At 37.1% G+C, this 15,161-nt stretch overlaps 1 protein-coding gene across 1 annotated transcript; it reads right to left on the bottom strand.

Annotated features, from left to right (window-relative positions):
• Positions 1 to 2,817: 2,817 nt before the first annotated feature.
• On the bottom strand, positions 2,818 to 14,904 carry LOC113492945 (adenylate cyclase type 7-like). Its single transcript, XM_026870686.1, has 27 exons — positions 14,777 to 14,904; positions 14,514 to 14,587; positions 14,194 to 14,286; positions 14,061 to 14,100; positions 13,695 to 13,862; positions 13,146 to 13,339; positions 12,739 to 12,931; positions 12,170 to 12,316; positions 11,586 to 11,665; positions 11,307 to 11,480; positions 10,497 to 10,633; positions 10,059 to 10,199; positions 9,588 to 9,678; positions 9,202 to 9,273; positions 8,684 to 8,883; positions 8,120 to 8,302; positions 7,825 to 7,928; positions 7,158 to 7,326; positions 6,617 to 6,845; positions 6,290 to 6,410; positions 5,425 to 5,528; positions 5,094 to 5,211; positions 4,441 to 4,586; positions 4,035 to 4,272; positions 3,794 to 3,899; positions 3,481 to 3,629; positions 2,818 to 3,058 (listed from the first exon to the last, which is right to left on the bottom strand). Exons 1-27 carry the CDS (start codon positions 14,799 to 14,801, stop codon positions 2,871 to 2,873), a joined length of 3,684 nt encoding a protein of 1,227 aa, XP_026726487.1. The 5' UTR covers positions 14,802 to 14,904; the 3' UTR covers positions 2,818 to 2,870.
• Positions 14,905 to 15,161: the final 257 nt, after the last annotated feature.

Raw genomic sequence — 15,161 nt, 5'->3', positions numbered from 1 at the left:
GACACGCTCTCAGCTGTTATTTCAGTTATTTATTTATTTTATTTATTTTTGGATGTTTATTGGTAATAATAAATGTCCAAGCCGAAATATATACATAAAGTGTCTTTAATGAGGGTTTATTAAACGACGTTCTTTTTTATACTTGTGGTTATGATATATATAAAATGTAAAATAAAATCCTCTGAGTCGAATCATTTATCTGTGTTTCTATACACGGTGATTTTTTAGTCGTCTTACAAAAGAAGCCCAGTTCATGTATCTGACGTAAAACAGCGCCTAGGGGAGGCGCGATTATTATTTTTTTATCATCAACTAAGATAATAAGTACGAAGAAAAATTAAACAAGAGAAATCTGAAATATACTCTTAAAAATGATAAAAACGCCGCCGCCCGCGCCCCTCACCGTTGTTACAAGGCTCGGACCGCGCTCGCAACAGAGATGTGTTTCTAAAAAACTACGAACTGCATCATAATATTGAATAAAAATTGCATTTTAAATTTATTCAAATCTCACAAATACCTATTTTTTCATCATGAACGTGTTCTAGTCATTGGATACATGAACTGGGCTGCTTTTGTAAGACGACTAAAAAAGTCACGGTGTATACTATGTTTAAAAAATATGTGATTATTTACGTAATACTTTCAGCGGTGCTTTGATTCCTTTTATAACATTAATACAATACATAAAGACAGTGGTTTTTAAAGTACTGATTTTTTAGATGGAAGACATCATTTATCCATCTTCAATTAAATCTGACCGATTTTGAAAACCAAATGTCGGTATCTCTCTTTTTTGGAATTATTTTGAATTGGTACACAAGTAGTGGGACTTTTAAAAAAGAAAATTGTATGTCCATTGTAGCTATATTTATCACCATGAACGTTTTCTGCGGTGATATCTTAAATCATTTTGTTTGTCCATAAGTCTGACACAAAATAAAACAATGAGTTAGATTTTGGAGGCCAAAGAGAATCCTTTAAAAACCACTGCAGTATAAGGTTAAGGACAATCCTTATAATATTTGGCTGTTTATATTATAGCTAGTCATGTGTTTCACGTCATATTATTATGTATGGTTAACATATTTTACGTTTAACCAAAAACACTAAATAATAATATTAAAATTTGATAATAATACTGGAGATTTTTTTATTAACATAATTGTTTTATTATATGTATTTTCTATATCGCACTTTAATATAAGATATCGTATTTTTTATAATACAAAGATCTGCAAAGACTTTGTTTTGAATACTGTTTTCTTTTTGTATTTTTCTGTTTGACTAACAAAAAGTTTTTCGTCTTTGTCCAGGTGTATTTTTTTATAAAAAACGCGCACGCGCACAATTAATATTAAACTGCTGGATAAATGCATTATAATATAATAATAAGGCTACATAGGTACTGTGATAAGATTGTCAATCTTATTTATATGGCATTAAAGTTCAATATACATTTGTTTCTTTGTTAAGCTTACAATGAAGGCGTTTTAAACAGAAAAACGATATTTTGATATAATTATTTCTACATCACACAAATATTTTTGATTGTATTGAATGTGGTTAGTACAAATTGTATTGAGCACAATACATTGCTGTTTTAACAGTATAGGTGTAACGGTTAGTCGTACGAACCACGCAGTGTCCTCGCTACATGTTTTATGTATTGTCTTCATTGTAAACTGTCATGTATCGTAGTATCAATGTCACTGGTAGTAGTAGTGGTAGTGAAAGCAGACATACAAATACACGAGGGGCTTACTACCACCAGCAAGTGTATTGCGGTTGCGGAAGAGATATGTCACACTACGTTGTGTCGGTCTCGTTTCTGCCATCGTAATAGTCTTACCTTAAGAGCTGGTAGTAGACCCCCATACATTTGTCGCCCTACGAATCAAATCATTGAATCGATCATTTTTTTTATTCATACTAAGATGTGACGTCACATTTGTGCACCGATATACCTGATTCTTAAGGTAATGTCCCGCGAATAAGGTACAGTAATATATCTCATTGTAAATAATCATTTTTGTATTTAAATTTTATGTGTTGGGCGGCAAGTATAAAGTCGTAGAGGGACATCGAAGTGGGGACATCCTCAAAAGTGCTACCAGTTCATGTGATTTTCATTCATCAGACTTGGCTTGAGAAGAATCGGACACTTGTATTGCCACGTTCATGAACGGTCTTCCTTTTTCACTTACTTGAAGCAACCAACTGAGTTCTTCTTCACTTCTTAACTCTGCCCCTTATAAATTCCTCTAATATTCAGTTCAAGTCTTCTACCACACTTCTATGTCCTTTTCAATGAACTAAGTGTTTAGTATAGTCTGTGGTATCGGTCCGTGTACGCAAGACGTTATCCTCTGTATGAGACGCTTTTATTTATAATGTTTATACCTATCGATTATATATGGAAAGTTTATATGTCGTTTTATTTGCCCTACTTCAACCTCCTCTCAATAAAATTATTACTGGAGACAGGATATACAATGAAAACAGCCGATAAATTTATGCTCGGTTTTTAAAGTCTACTGATGTTTTTGGAACACGTAACAAACTTATTAGAACGAGTAAGTAGAGTAAGTTAAATAATTTAAAAAAGTTTGATCATAACTTACTGCGGTCGAAAAACAAGATAAGTTATTCTGCTTTTCTAATAATTATAATTCTTTTTCTCTTCTACACTTTTATTTATTATTATTATACTCTTACACAATACTTTGTATGTCTAATAGGAATGAGGGCGTCTGAAACTATTTAAAGAATGTGTTGATCTCAAACAATTTGCATATCCAACAACAAACTATATCGTTAAATTAAGTTTATTTTTCCTTAAAGTTATAACTTAAACTATTGGTGAGTAGTTAACTATCATTATTTTTAGTATCTTCTGGTTCATGTTCCTTCATTTCGTGTAGAGGTTTCTTATCACTCTTGTCTTTGCTTTTGCTTTTAAATAGAAAGGCGTTTGTGATGGATCGGAGTCGGTGGGAGCCGCTAAGACCGCTGCCAGACGCGGCCGTCGAAAAACTGTACGCCTTCAGTCGATCACCTGGTAAGTGGTATTATATTATTAATACGAGATGTACGGTTTACGTACATGATGAATAATAGACTGCATATTCAGCGACTTGATAGCATTGTCTATAATTACATAAGTTGACTTGATAAACCAGATTAGAAAAAAAAAATGTGATTTTGATTCACTCGGTACTGCAAAACTTAACGTCAAGTCACTCTAACAAAACTTAACTACGAAGTGCAAGCTTCTCACTGTAGAATCAAACAAGAGACTGCTCAAAAATAAGTTTCCATTAAACAGTTTTAGTGTGATTGGAAAGACAAGGTGGCTAAATTGAAAATCTCCTTTACGAAGATTTTCAATGTTACGATAATTTGTTTCAGTTTTCATCCTGATTGTTTTGATCCTGGTCTTGCTGTTATTAACTTACCCGACATCTAAAAAGTACTTACCCAATGTTTGTGTATTAGTCGTAGGTAGTTCCTCCATCTTCGGTTCTTCTGTTTCACTGCTCTTTTCTTCCGGATAACGATTGTCGGGGGAAAAGTCTATTGCGTGTCGTTTACTTCGGATTTCTTGAAGCTCTATATCATTGCAGAACCTGTATTATATTAATAAATTATCATTAAAATTCTCGACGTAATTGGTAAAACATTGCTCCTTTGACCAATTTGTCTTGGGTGTTTTGAATTGTAAGTTCTAGCCCAATTTTCAGCTGTACAAGGAAATTTGGACAAAAATAAAATTCCACTTGTAGATACTTACGTTTGGGCGTTACGACGCCTAGGTGTCCTCATGCCGGCCACGGTATGCTGGGACCCACTTGGGGCAGTCTCAGCGCGTCCTGGCCGCATGCTATCATCTCGTTTTACTGCAAAGGCAAAAACCATCAGATTATGTGCATCTCAGTGAATTTATGGTAAAATGTTCTATTCATCTAACAATTTTTTTTTTCTATTTTTATTTTAAATTAGACGTTAGTAATACATTCTACTCTAAGACTTACGCATGCACGAGGCATCGAGAGGATGTGTATAGATACGTTTTCTTGCTTTCATCATGGAGAAGACAAGTGCTGCGAGAGAGTTCTGCGGTAACACGACATCCCTCCACTGCGATAAACGTATTTTGGCGGAGCTGGGATATTTCCTCAACTTCATTATCCACCAAGTTTCCATCATTCCCTTGCCTTTGACATTTATCTGTCCTCGACTCTTTAACATGTATCGTTCGTCTTTCAGGAGCTGTGATCAAATAACAATTACTCAATTATATAAAAAACGGCTCCCGCTTTGAGGAATTTAATCGTTGTGCCCCGGGGGTTTTTCCAAGTCACTCGAACAAACACATAAAGTTGGGTCAGAAAGTTATCCAACATAGAGAAATACCGTTGCTTCATTACATAATGTTACCTCTTTAGTGGACTGGGTAATATGTATCATGTTTTTCCAGCCGTGTGTCTCCATGCGCGCAGCCTCGTTGACCGTGTTGCCCCAGATGTCGTACACGGGCTTTCGGGTACCGATCACACCGCCTACCACAGGACCACAGCTTATACCTGGTAACGACAGCTTTCATCATCATCTTTTTGATAACTATGTTGGGGTCGGCTTCAAGTCTCGTGGGAAGTAGCTAAGTACCAGTGTTTTACAAGGAATGCCTATCAAACCCACTTCAGCCAGTTACTTGGGCAACACGTAGACCTTAAGTTATACTGGTTGTGAAACTTTCATGCTTCTGAATACCCGTAACCAGGGCCGGATCTAGGGGCCCAGGGGCCCCGATGCCTCGAAGCAACTCAAAGGAGTGGGGGCTTTTTCAAAACATCGCGTAAAAAACATGTATTTTGAAAATACGACCTTATGGGAAATAAGGAATGTATTTTAGGTATCTCTGAGGAATTTAGATGGTGATTATTTATGTATTTTTATCCGTCTGGTAAAGTAAGGAATATTATCACACTCTTCTTCACTAACTGATGCTTTCCTTATCAGTTATTTTTATTTTAATCTTTTTAATTTCTAAAATCAACTTCTGACATTGAAACCATAAGTGCTTTTCTCACCTACTCGTAACTTGAAGTTATATGGGATATTATTTTGGCTGACGGTTTCTTCGAGTTTTCCCATTAACGCGAAGGCAAAATCAACTAGCGCATGTAGATTTTCACTTTCATCGCCTTGCTGAAACCAATGAAATGAAACCAAATCAACTATTGTTATTCTTCTAGTCATAGTCTTTTTTTAGATCGCTGGAGTCGACATTTTCTATCCGACTGCCATGAAAGAAATATGGAAACAAACTCCAGGGGGCCGCGGTCTCAGTCCAAACAGTTTGAAAATGCGTATAAAAGTGGATAAATTAATGTAAGTATGAGTTAAGTACAAAACAATTACCTTGCTCTCAGGATTGAGTCCAGACGCAGCCATGTATGTTGATCCAATCGTTTTAATCTTTTGGATAGACCTAAATTTGTCTTGCATTAGCTTGTCGAAGGCCACTGTAAATTGAAATAGTTAGTGTAAGATATATGCCTACATAATTACAAACAACAGATAAAAGAGCTTCGACTAGCGGTCCCCAACATGGGGTCAAAGTGTTGAGCTCAGGCGTGACGACAATATGTTATGAGCCTTTATTGTTAAAAAGACGTGTCTCCTGTCTTGCAATGATTAACGAGTTCCAACGTGATCGTTGTCCGCTTTATATATTTTGAGGATAAAAATATGTAGTCTCTTTTTCGTGTGAAATTTAATGTCACGAACTTAGAGATAAAACTTTAATTTTCTTTAACTGGCGGTGGATTTACATATGTATACTTGGCTAGAATTCCATTTCATAATATACAGACAGAAGCAGGTGAAGTGAGTTTTGCCTATCGCGAATAAAGAAGGGTTTAATGCAACTAAAGGCTAACATATTAAATTATAGGATTTCGTAACCGAAGCTGGGAAATATGACGTTGCTCTAAAGTGGTCAACATGATAAAAGGGTAACTGAACTTAAATGGGGTGATGACGGTATATGGAGTAAGTTTATAACTGAATGGTGGCCAAGACTAGGACAGCAAAATCCCTGTCAGCCACGGATGAAATAAGCAGACAATATTAAAAATATAGTACGAAGCACGTAATACGAAGACCAAGAAACAATGAAGAATGGCATAAAATAATAGGAAGAGACCTATTTAGTGGGTTATTCAAGGCCGAAGATGATGATGACGATGACGAATGGCTAGTGAAAATCATCTAGATACATTACAAATAATGATGTTCAGCACACGCATGCATTGCACCGCGTTCTCCTCAGAGTAGAACTCGTTAAAATCTGTCGCGGTGGCGAACATCACGCATGCGCACTTGTAGACTTGGGCGTACAGATTCTGAAAAAGTATTTTACAATACAGTTATTACATAAAAGTCCATAACTGCTTTATCAAATTTCATTGTTCGTTTTATCATTGCATCATTCGTAGTATTTAGTTACAAGTTACAGTACAAAACTATATTTTAGATTGTCGTAGCATTTATTATCGTTGAATTTATTAGAAAATATAACGGTTACGTGAAATACGAAAGCACAGCTTACACCAGGACTCCGATCTTTGCTCAGGATGTGATTAACGACGTGGTCCGGTAACACGTGTTTCAACAGTTGCCGGGTTATAACTTGCGTGCTCCTCATTTTCTCCAGGTCATCCTTAACTTGCAGCTTCCAAAGGAAATCCATCCGCGATATGAGCTCTACCAGCCTCGCGTGGAATATGATCACCACTAGGAAGCCTGCCATTAGGACAAGCATTTGGGCTGGAAGTAAGCTGCAGGAGAAAAAAATCAAAGGTTTCTGCGAACTGTTTTATTATAAGAAATATAACTTCTTATTCGTTCTTTAATGGCTAATTAAGTCTTCTCCTCTTTTCAAATGGTAATTCTACAGTAGTTAGCTTTAATAGGAAACATGGTATGGAAATGACATTTTTAATCCATTAGTCACGTGACTTACACCTTTCTGACTTCCGATTCCAATGTATGAGGTATCGTAGGTCCGTTGCATTTTCCGTATAAATTAAATTTGGACGATATGTAAAAAAAAGTGAGTGGTAGTGGGAAGTATAATTGTCGATACTCACGTGTCCTTAGTTTTGTAGTTTTTGTAGTTGTAAATGAGCAGAGTGCAGTACATAAATACGTTGACTGTTGCCAGGATCACTTTTACTAGGTAGTACAGCTTGACCACAGAGGTGAGAGCTACCAGGCACAGTACCCACGTGAATACAACGTATTCAGGGTGATAGCATTCTGCAAAAAGGATGCAAACAATACAATAACACTTTTCGGCTCAGATTCGAGTTGATCTGAGATACAAAGTCTATTGTGGACTGGATTTATAAAAATGGAGAAAAAAAAAGTTAATTACGATCGCTCCGTCGTTCATCCGCAATATCGGCGATTTATTAATTTACCGTAGGACTACTGATCCAAACATCCACTGCATGTTTGACTTGACAATAAGTCGTCAAAATTGAAAAAGTTTTGGACGATATTTCGCCATTCAATACATGAGGACTTCCAGTAGAGTATAGTACGCAAAGCGTCCAAAGGATCGACCGTCAGTCACCAGGCTGTATTATATGAAAAATTATAGCTAGACATTTATATTTCACAAATATAAAATATACATACAAACTATAAAGGACACGATAATATATTTTCACGGCATAGTGGGAAATTGTTCTGACCGCTAAAAATAAAAATGAGGGAAATCAAAGACTTGAGTTTTTACTTTTCGCCACCAACCTTGGTTAACTGTTTCCGTTGTCGAATTTCCCATTGTTGTAAAAGCAGTTGCATTTTCTGTTTTTTGAAAAGGTGCTAAAGGGCAGACGTAAAATTTCATGGTGCTGAAACATAACATTTAAGTAATAGAGTAGTATAGCTTATAGCTAGACTTGTTTCCAAAGGTTAGTTCATGTGGCTGGTAATGATGGATATAGTATGACAACAGATGGTTGATGATGAAGCACTCAACAAAAACAATTTTGGTTCAGAGCTTTTATTCCCGTGAACAAGAATAAAATTACCACTTATCTACCTTGTTATAGACATGATTGTAACGAAGAGGCAAGTGTGGGCTATCCTTATCTTTCGTGTGGTCCTGTCGTCGGCATTGTTCAGGATCCAGCGGAAGCAGGTCAAGTCTTCCAGCATCGCCAGCACGAAGAACAGAGCTAGTGGGACCGTCATCGCCGTGAGGATTATCAAGAGGTTCCAACAACTGAGGACAAATTGGCATGAACTTAGATGTGATGATAAGAAGTGACTTGATATAATGGACAAATTCAAACTCTTGGTCAGTGACCTTGGCAGTTTAGTTGGTAAGCGTAACCCCGAGTGGCAGGTTTGAGGTCTGGCAGAATTTTAAAATTATCAACTATGGATATTATTTTAGTTGCAAATATTGTCTTTTCAGCATTTTCTGCATGTAAAGTAAATAAACAAACATATTAAATATTAAACGATAAAAAACGTTTATGCAGGGAAACCTTTGAGCTTTATAAAATAAGAAGGGATTGTCCCTGGCGCTTCAAAAATCACTTTTGATTTGTAAAACAAAGTTTTACAAATGAATTTCCTGGAAAAGACAAAAGATACTCACTTAAAATGCATAATACTCTGCACGATGGCTATAAACAACCACAGGCCCAAGCAGCACATGACGTTGGACCTGTAAGTGAGGGCGTCCAGCTGCGCGAACCAGCTCTCCAGACCCACCTCGCGGAACCTCAGCGACCAGTAGTGCATCCTGGTGCGCATCTTCTTGACTGAGTCGAGCAAGTACTTTCCTATGTCGTTCTCCTGAAAGTTTCGTGTTTTATGGTCGTTTTTCATAAAATGGGATGGCTATAGGGCCGACTATAAAACAGGGTTACTTTTAACATCCAGCTATTTTTTTTCAAACAATGCTGAATAGGTAAAAAGATCGATCTACGCAAAAACAAACTAAGTTTGTCAGGAAGTTGTAATAATTGTGATCATGTTTTTATTTATTTATTATTTATTGTGTCATGAAAGCCTAGGCAGGGATCGAACCCGCGGCACATCCTGCTCTGTGTGTTTGGCATGGTGACCTCAACCACTCAACTATCCGTGCAGTTGAAGTTAGATTATACTTACACTGATTGTACATACTGGGGGCACGTTAAAATCATCTTCCGCCTCGTTATTATAACATTCACAGTCAAGCATCTGAAATCATGAGGAAAATAAGGTCTTGTTTTAATTAAATTTTGTTTAAAACACATACCGAAAAGAGCTGCAATAATTAGCAAATAATCTAAAAAAAAAAGCAAAACGATTAGCTTTCTTCATCTCAACCATTCACTGCATTTTGAGCAACTTTTATGATAACGATATACGAACAAAGTTTGATATTATAACATTGTATAATATTAGCATCATTCAAAACGGGAACGTGTCCAGAAGTCGGCATTGTGACATGCTTATTCATCGCGCAAGAAACAATCAACCTTCTAATCGCTCATAAAATGTGGTATATTTACTTCGCAGTCCAATAGGTTCATTTCACCGACAATGCTGCTGCCGCGACGTATCTTTGGAGCCGGGTTTATATTTTCTGGTGACGACAGCACCCTGTTTGAAACCACATACATTGGGTTATTATCTAAATGATGCAACGGTTTACTCACGCCTATTTATCGGGAGTGCCCGGCTAGTTTCGGATGCAAGGTTAAGTACCGTCTGCGGAATGCGTCTGGTTAAGAAAGGATGGAGATAAGTAGGACGCGCATACGGAGAATTTGGACTTCCTGGTGGCTTAACACATCTCCACTTCGCAAAAATAAGTGGTGGGCACTGCAGTGGTGTCCGTTGGACCGTTGTAAGGAGGTTGGAATCTTTTTGTTAATATTAGCTTCTTCGTTCTTTCCAGAGTGCAAGATAAACCGTTATAATTATAGCTGGGTGGATTTTCCTGGATTGCTCACGAGGCTCATAATAAAAGGTTGGTTTACCTGGGCTCACAAGAGGTCTTAATGAAATACGTTTTAGGGTGATGTTCCTGAAGGAAAGGATCTCGTGACCCTCCGTCCGCCGGCTCCACTTCAAACGCGTCTTGGAGGTACTGTAGCGTCGAAGACGAAATATGCACGCGACTGAAATTAGCGAAATAGGGCGGTTGAAAGTTAATTGTGAACATAATTGAGTATCGGTCTATTTTATATCTTCATTTGTTTCAATTCCGACTAAGAGTATCTTTATCTCTTTTGGGATGGTCCCTCATCGACGTAGCTATTGCCAGTAGGAAGGTATTGGCAAATTACATGTTACGTCGTTATATAAACAGACTTATATCATTCTTATCGCTAAACTATAAAGCATAAATATCTAAACGAAGAAGTTTGTACATAATACGTAAATACGATTGAGCATCTAGTAAATATTCCTATTACCCGGGTAAGCCGCCGCTCTCCATTCGGTTAGCAAGCGTGACATCGAACGACCACAAATCAAATTGCCACTTGAGTAGTCCCAGAACACCAGCCAGCACCTTGCCGCTATGGATGCCGATACGCATATCCAATTCTACCTGAAAATAAACAAACAGGACTTTATTATATATGGCATAAAGTTCATAATTAAAACGAAGTGCTTAAGCATTGACTTGCAAGGATGTGGTGTTTCATTAGGTGCTTTATTTACGATGCAATATACTTAGTTCAACATATCGGAACAACAATGTTTCGGCCAATATCATTTCATATTAACAATGTTATGAAACTCTTCGCATAAACAGTTAAGTCGCCTCTGACGGTGGTAACCGGTACTTATTATATTTTAACATTGGAGCAACTGGAAACATTGCAGAGAGTAAATAAGGTATGGAGAAACAAATAACAAACAAGAAGTTTATGACAGCATTTAAAAAGCCATTTAACATGAAGAAAATTTTGAATTGTAAATTTAGAAGGCAAGGATTATATTGAACTGGAATGTTCTGGGCCCCAACTCTGCCATTTACAATGGCCGATAAATAAATGAAAATTGGCTTAAAATTACACTTTTCGTAGTCTCTTAAGCATTTTTCCTACACCATCATTGGAAATTCAGTACGTGACGGTACACTTTCAACGTCAATACAATTAATTTCCAATTATTGTGTTGGCAAAATGCATAAGAGAATAGGAATAATTACAAATTTAATGGAATTGCCATTCATTCATCGGCCATTGTGAATAGCAGAATTGGGGCCCTGTACTCACATTAATATTCGACAGTGACGAGATGCTCATCTCTCGTCGCACGTCGGCAATAGCCTGAATCATGTCCAGGCCCATGTTGACGCAGCAGTGAGCATGGTCCTCGCGCCGCTCCGGCAGCCCGCTCACACAGAAGTAGCAGTCGCCAAGCAACTTAATACGGACACAGTGGTTGTTCTGTGAACACAGGGTACGTTTTATGCCCCGTTTTACTTCAAAAGAAGGATTATGTGTGAAAGGATTCCAAAAAAATTAAAGAAGATTTGAAGAAAGATTACTCACCGTTGCTAATCGATCAAAACGAGCAAACAGAGAATTCAACAGCTTGACCAAGTCGGCAGCGCTGCATTTGCTTGACATTTCTAGATTATTTGAGTAAATATATATTATTTAACTACATAAAATCGGATTATGATTTGGAATGCCTATTGCTGTTTCTGGGGGACGGTATTACAAAGATGGCACTGGTACTGGCCCACTGTTTATTTGGTTAACTGCACTTTACAATTAGTCAAAGCGAGCACACTTAACACGTCTTGATGATTCCGGGTGTGAATGAAGAGAGTGATTTAAGATTCGAAATGAAGTGAATAAATATTAATAAAATCAAAATAGATACCTACCCGAGAACTATGAATATATTCAATGAAAATTCATGGTTTGGGCTACCAGAATAAGCTCTATAAAGTTAAAAACATTACCCTGGGTATTTAACCTTGAATGCATAAGTTCATTAAAATGATATTAAATCTAAGTAAGTGAGGAAGAGAGACAGATGTAGCCTGTCTCATGGCAGTTATCAAATTCAACATTAAATTTGTAAATGAATTGATTTTGACTATCCTCAACTGTTAAACCTGTCTCACCGGTAAACCCCTTGATATCAGCGAACAGTATCGACACGTCTTGGTGCTGCCGTACGTCAAAGATTTGATTGAACTCATCGTCAAAGGTAGTTTCAAATTGCATTTTCAGGAGTCTCATGAGTTTTCTCGCCATGAATGTTGGTATCACTAAAACAATTATAACAGAGGTACTTTTAGAAAGTTTGTTTCTGTATGCAAGTACAGCAATTTTGCTTAAAAAGTAAAGCTATTTGCATTTCAAACGTTTTGGATATATGAATATATCAGTAGCGAATGAACATGTCAGTTATGTAATAAATTAGTCCACATCTTTCACGCAACGCCATCTTGTTAATATTTTGGATAAATTACACCCAGTAGTGCGTGCTTATCTTACAAAAATTTCTCTAGGGTGGCAATCGAACCCTCGACCTTCTGGTATAGCAGTCAGGGCTATTAACCACTAGACCAACAGTGCCTGTAATATGAGCTTTTAAAACAAGACAGTTGTCTCGTAAGAACTTGAATTTCACTGCGTCAAGTGGTGTCTTGCTTCCTCAATAGAACTGTAAAATGAATAAAGAAATTACCGCTCTGGAACAAGCTCCACTGCCGATCGCTCTCCATCTTGGTCTTCTTCAAAGTGATCACTGATCTCACCGTCTCCAGAAACACTTGCCTCTGTCCCCAGTCGACAAGGGACTTGGCATACATGCCGGCTAAGTTCACCGCGGTGTAGAGCAACACGTTACTTACCGACATACGAACGTCGCAAAGAAATGACTGGAAAATACAATTATTTGTCAAGGTCAATAATTGCAATTCAATTGCAAATAAAATAATGGTCAATTTGTGAATTTTCGCGTTGTTTGTGAATGTTGGACCCCAGTTTGAAACTGTTACTCCTTTGCAAACGATCTCTGTTTGCAAAGCAGTAGGTAAGATTCACAGTATTATGTTTCTGATGAAGTATCATTTATAAGAGGAATTTACATACATGGCAGCTTAAGTTAAATTCGTGCTCAATGCCGGGAAGATGTGTCAGTACATGAGCTACAGAGGATAAAATCCCGATGATAATGCACCAGACCAGCGGCAACGGAAGCATTGCGTACGGTATGAATACAATGAACAACATGTACCACACTTGGTTCTGAGACTCGTGGAAACCAATACTTTGCCTGCATAAAGCTGGGGAGAAAAATACAAAGTCAAGTTTGGTTTTAAGATATCAATGAAATAAAAGCTTCAACTTAATTATGAATACTATTCGAATATATTCGACTAGAGACAATTACTACAGGTGCCGTGTTCATATTAACATTTATACCAATAGCCCAAATTCAAATTTCTTTATTTTATTAATAAGTTTGTATTTATGTTTTTTTGGGCAGCATTGTTATTTTTGGGAGATACTATTGCGAATCGAGAAGGCGGACTTCTATACGCAAAAGAGTGTCCCGCTTTCACAACACACTATCAGCGTACTGGATACGTCCTTGGTAACCCTACTATTGAGCATGATCACTAATTATTAGATGCATACCTTGTGTAATAAGCAATAACCAAGTGACGGCGGCTGCCCAGTGCAGGTATTTATGAGCAAACCTCTGACCGAGTCGTGACCAGCTCAGTAAACACATCAATATGTTGATACTGGCGAAGACGACTGTCCAGACGATGCGGTCAAGTTTTTGCCCCTTTTCGGCATCCACTGAAAATTAAACCTTAAGATGAGAAAGGTACAACTTATATTTAATTTGTTTTAAAAGCCGAGACTTAAGCTTATATTTAATTGATTTCTGATCACAATTTAATCAGATTATCGCAAAATGTCTAAGCCCAACAAAGGCTTGTACACTATTCTATAACGATAATCTGTTTTTATAAAGACTCTGTTTCTTCAACTTACCATCGGGATGTGTGACTGTATTTATAAATATTAGTCCTATCTGGAAATTAAAACGAGTAAGTCAATGGTAGCGTTTTGCAAATTGAATTACGAATTCTCTGTTTAAACGTAAAATTTTACGTTTTTCACTTACTTTCAGAACCAAGTCTACGGCGTTGACTAATAGTAGTGATTTTTGCCGCTGGCGCCGCAGGTAAATTTGGTATGAAGTCTCTATTTCTTTATTCTGAAAAAATATATATACTTCAACCAGTTACCGGCAAGACAAAAATATTAGCGGTTGTACGTGTATTTTTTTTTTAAAAGGAGCAGATTTCCATTCTTGTCTATTTTTTATTTATTTCATATTTCGCCGCTACAGGCTACGAAAAGAATGTCCAGGAGCATTTCTTCGCCAAAAAAAAAGTTATACAGTACACGGTTTAATGTTTGATAGTCGAACACTGTTTGTACCTTAAATGTGTTTCTGAAGCGTGGACGGTATATCCCTCGGCGATACGTCGGCTGAGCCATCTCCTCTCCAATGACTGTGATAAGATTTAAAAAATGATTCTGGATTAGTGAATAGAAACTCTGACGAAAATGTACATTAACTATTCAAAATCTCTTTTCGCAACTTTAAAATATTTCGCTTATTTATAACAGCTTGATCATAAATTCTCAGACACAATATACTCGTAGTTTTATAAAGTTTCGTTGTTGTTGTTGTTACTTACTGGATTCTTCTTCTTCTTCGAACATGATGAGATCTGGTCACAGCAGGTGCTGTTTATAAAAAAAAAGCATGACTTACTTATTGTTTTGATTTCGCTCTAGCAATTAGTTATATTATAATTGCGTCAGGGGTTTCACAAACACTCTAGCTACCTGCGCAAAAGCGCATGGGTACCCTTTTTTTTCTCGAAATTACCTGAACATTTGTAGGCTCAATAGGAGTCAGAGCCTACTCCTACCTGTCAAAGTCAGTTCACTAGACTGCGTAGAGCGGCTCCACTCTTCCACAGCTTCTTGTTCAGTTGCAAACTAACTGCGATTATTATTACACTTAAACATATTCAGTGAAATACTTTTAGAAAAAGTTTTATGGCGAACTTTAATTTG

The sequence above is a fragment of the Trichoplusia ni genome, chromosome 4 (assembly GCF_003590095.1).
Source record: "Trichoplusia ni isolate ovarian cell line Hi5 chromosome 4, tn1, whole genome shotgun sequence".
NCBI classification, from domain to species: domain Eukaryota; kingdom Metazoa; phylum Arthropoda; class Insecta; order Lepidoptera; family Noctuidae; genus Trichoplusia; species Trichoplusia ni.
The sequence above is the reverse complement of the archived record's forward strand: the minus strand, read 5'-3'. Positions and strand labels throughout refer to the sequence as shown.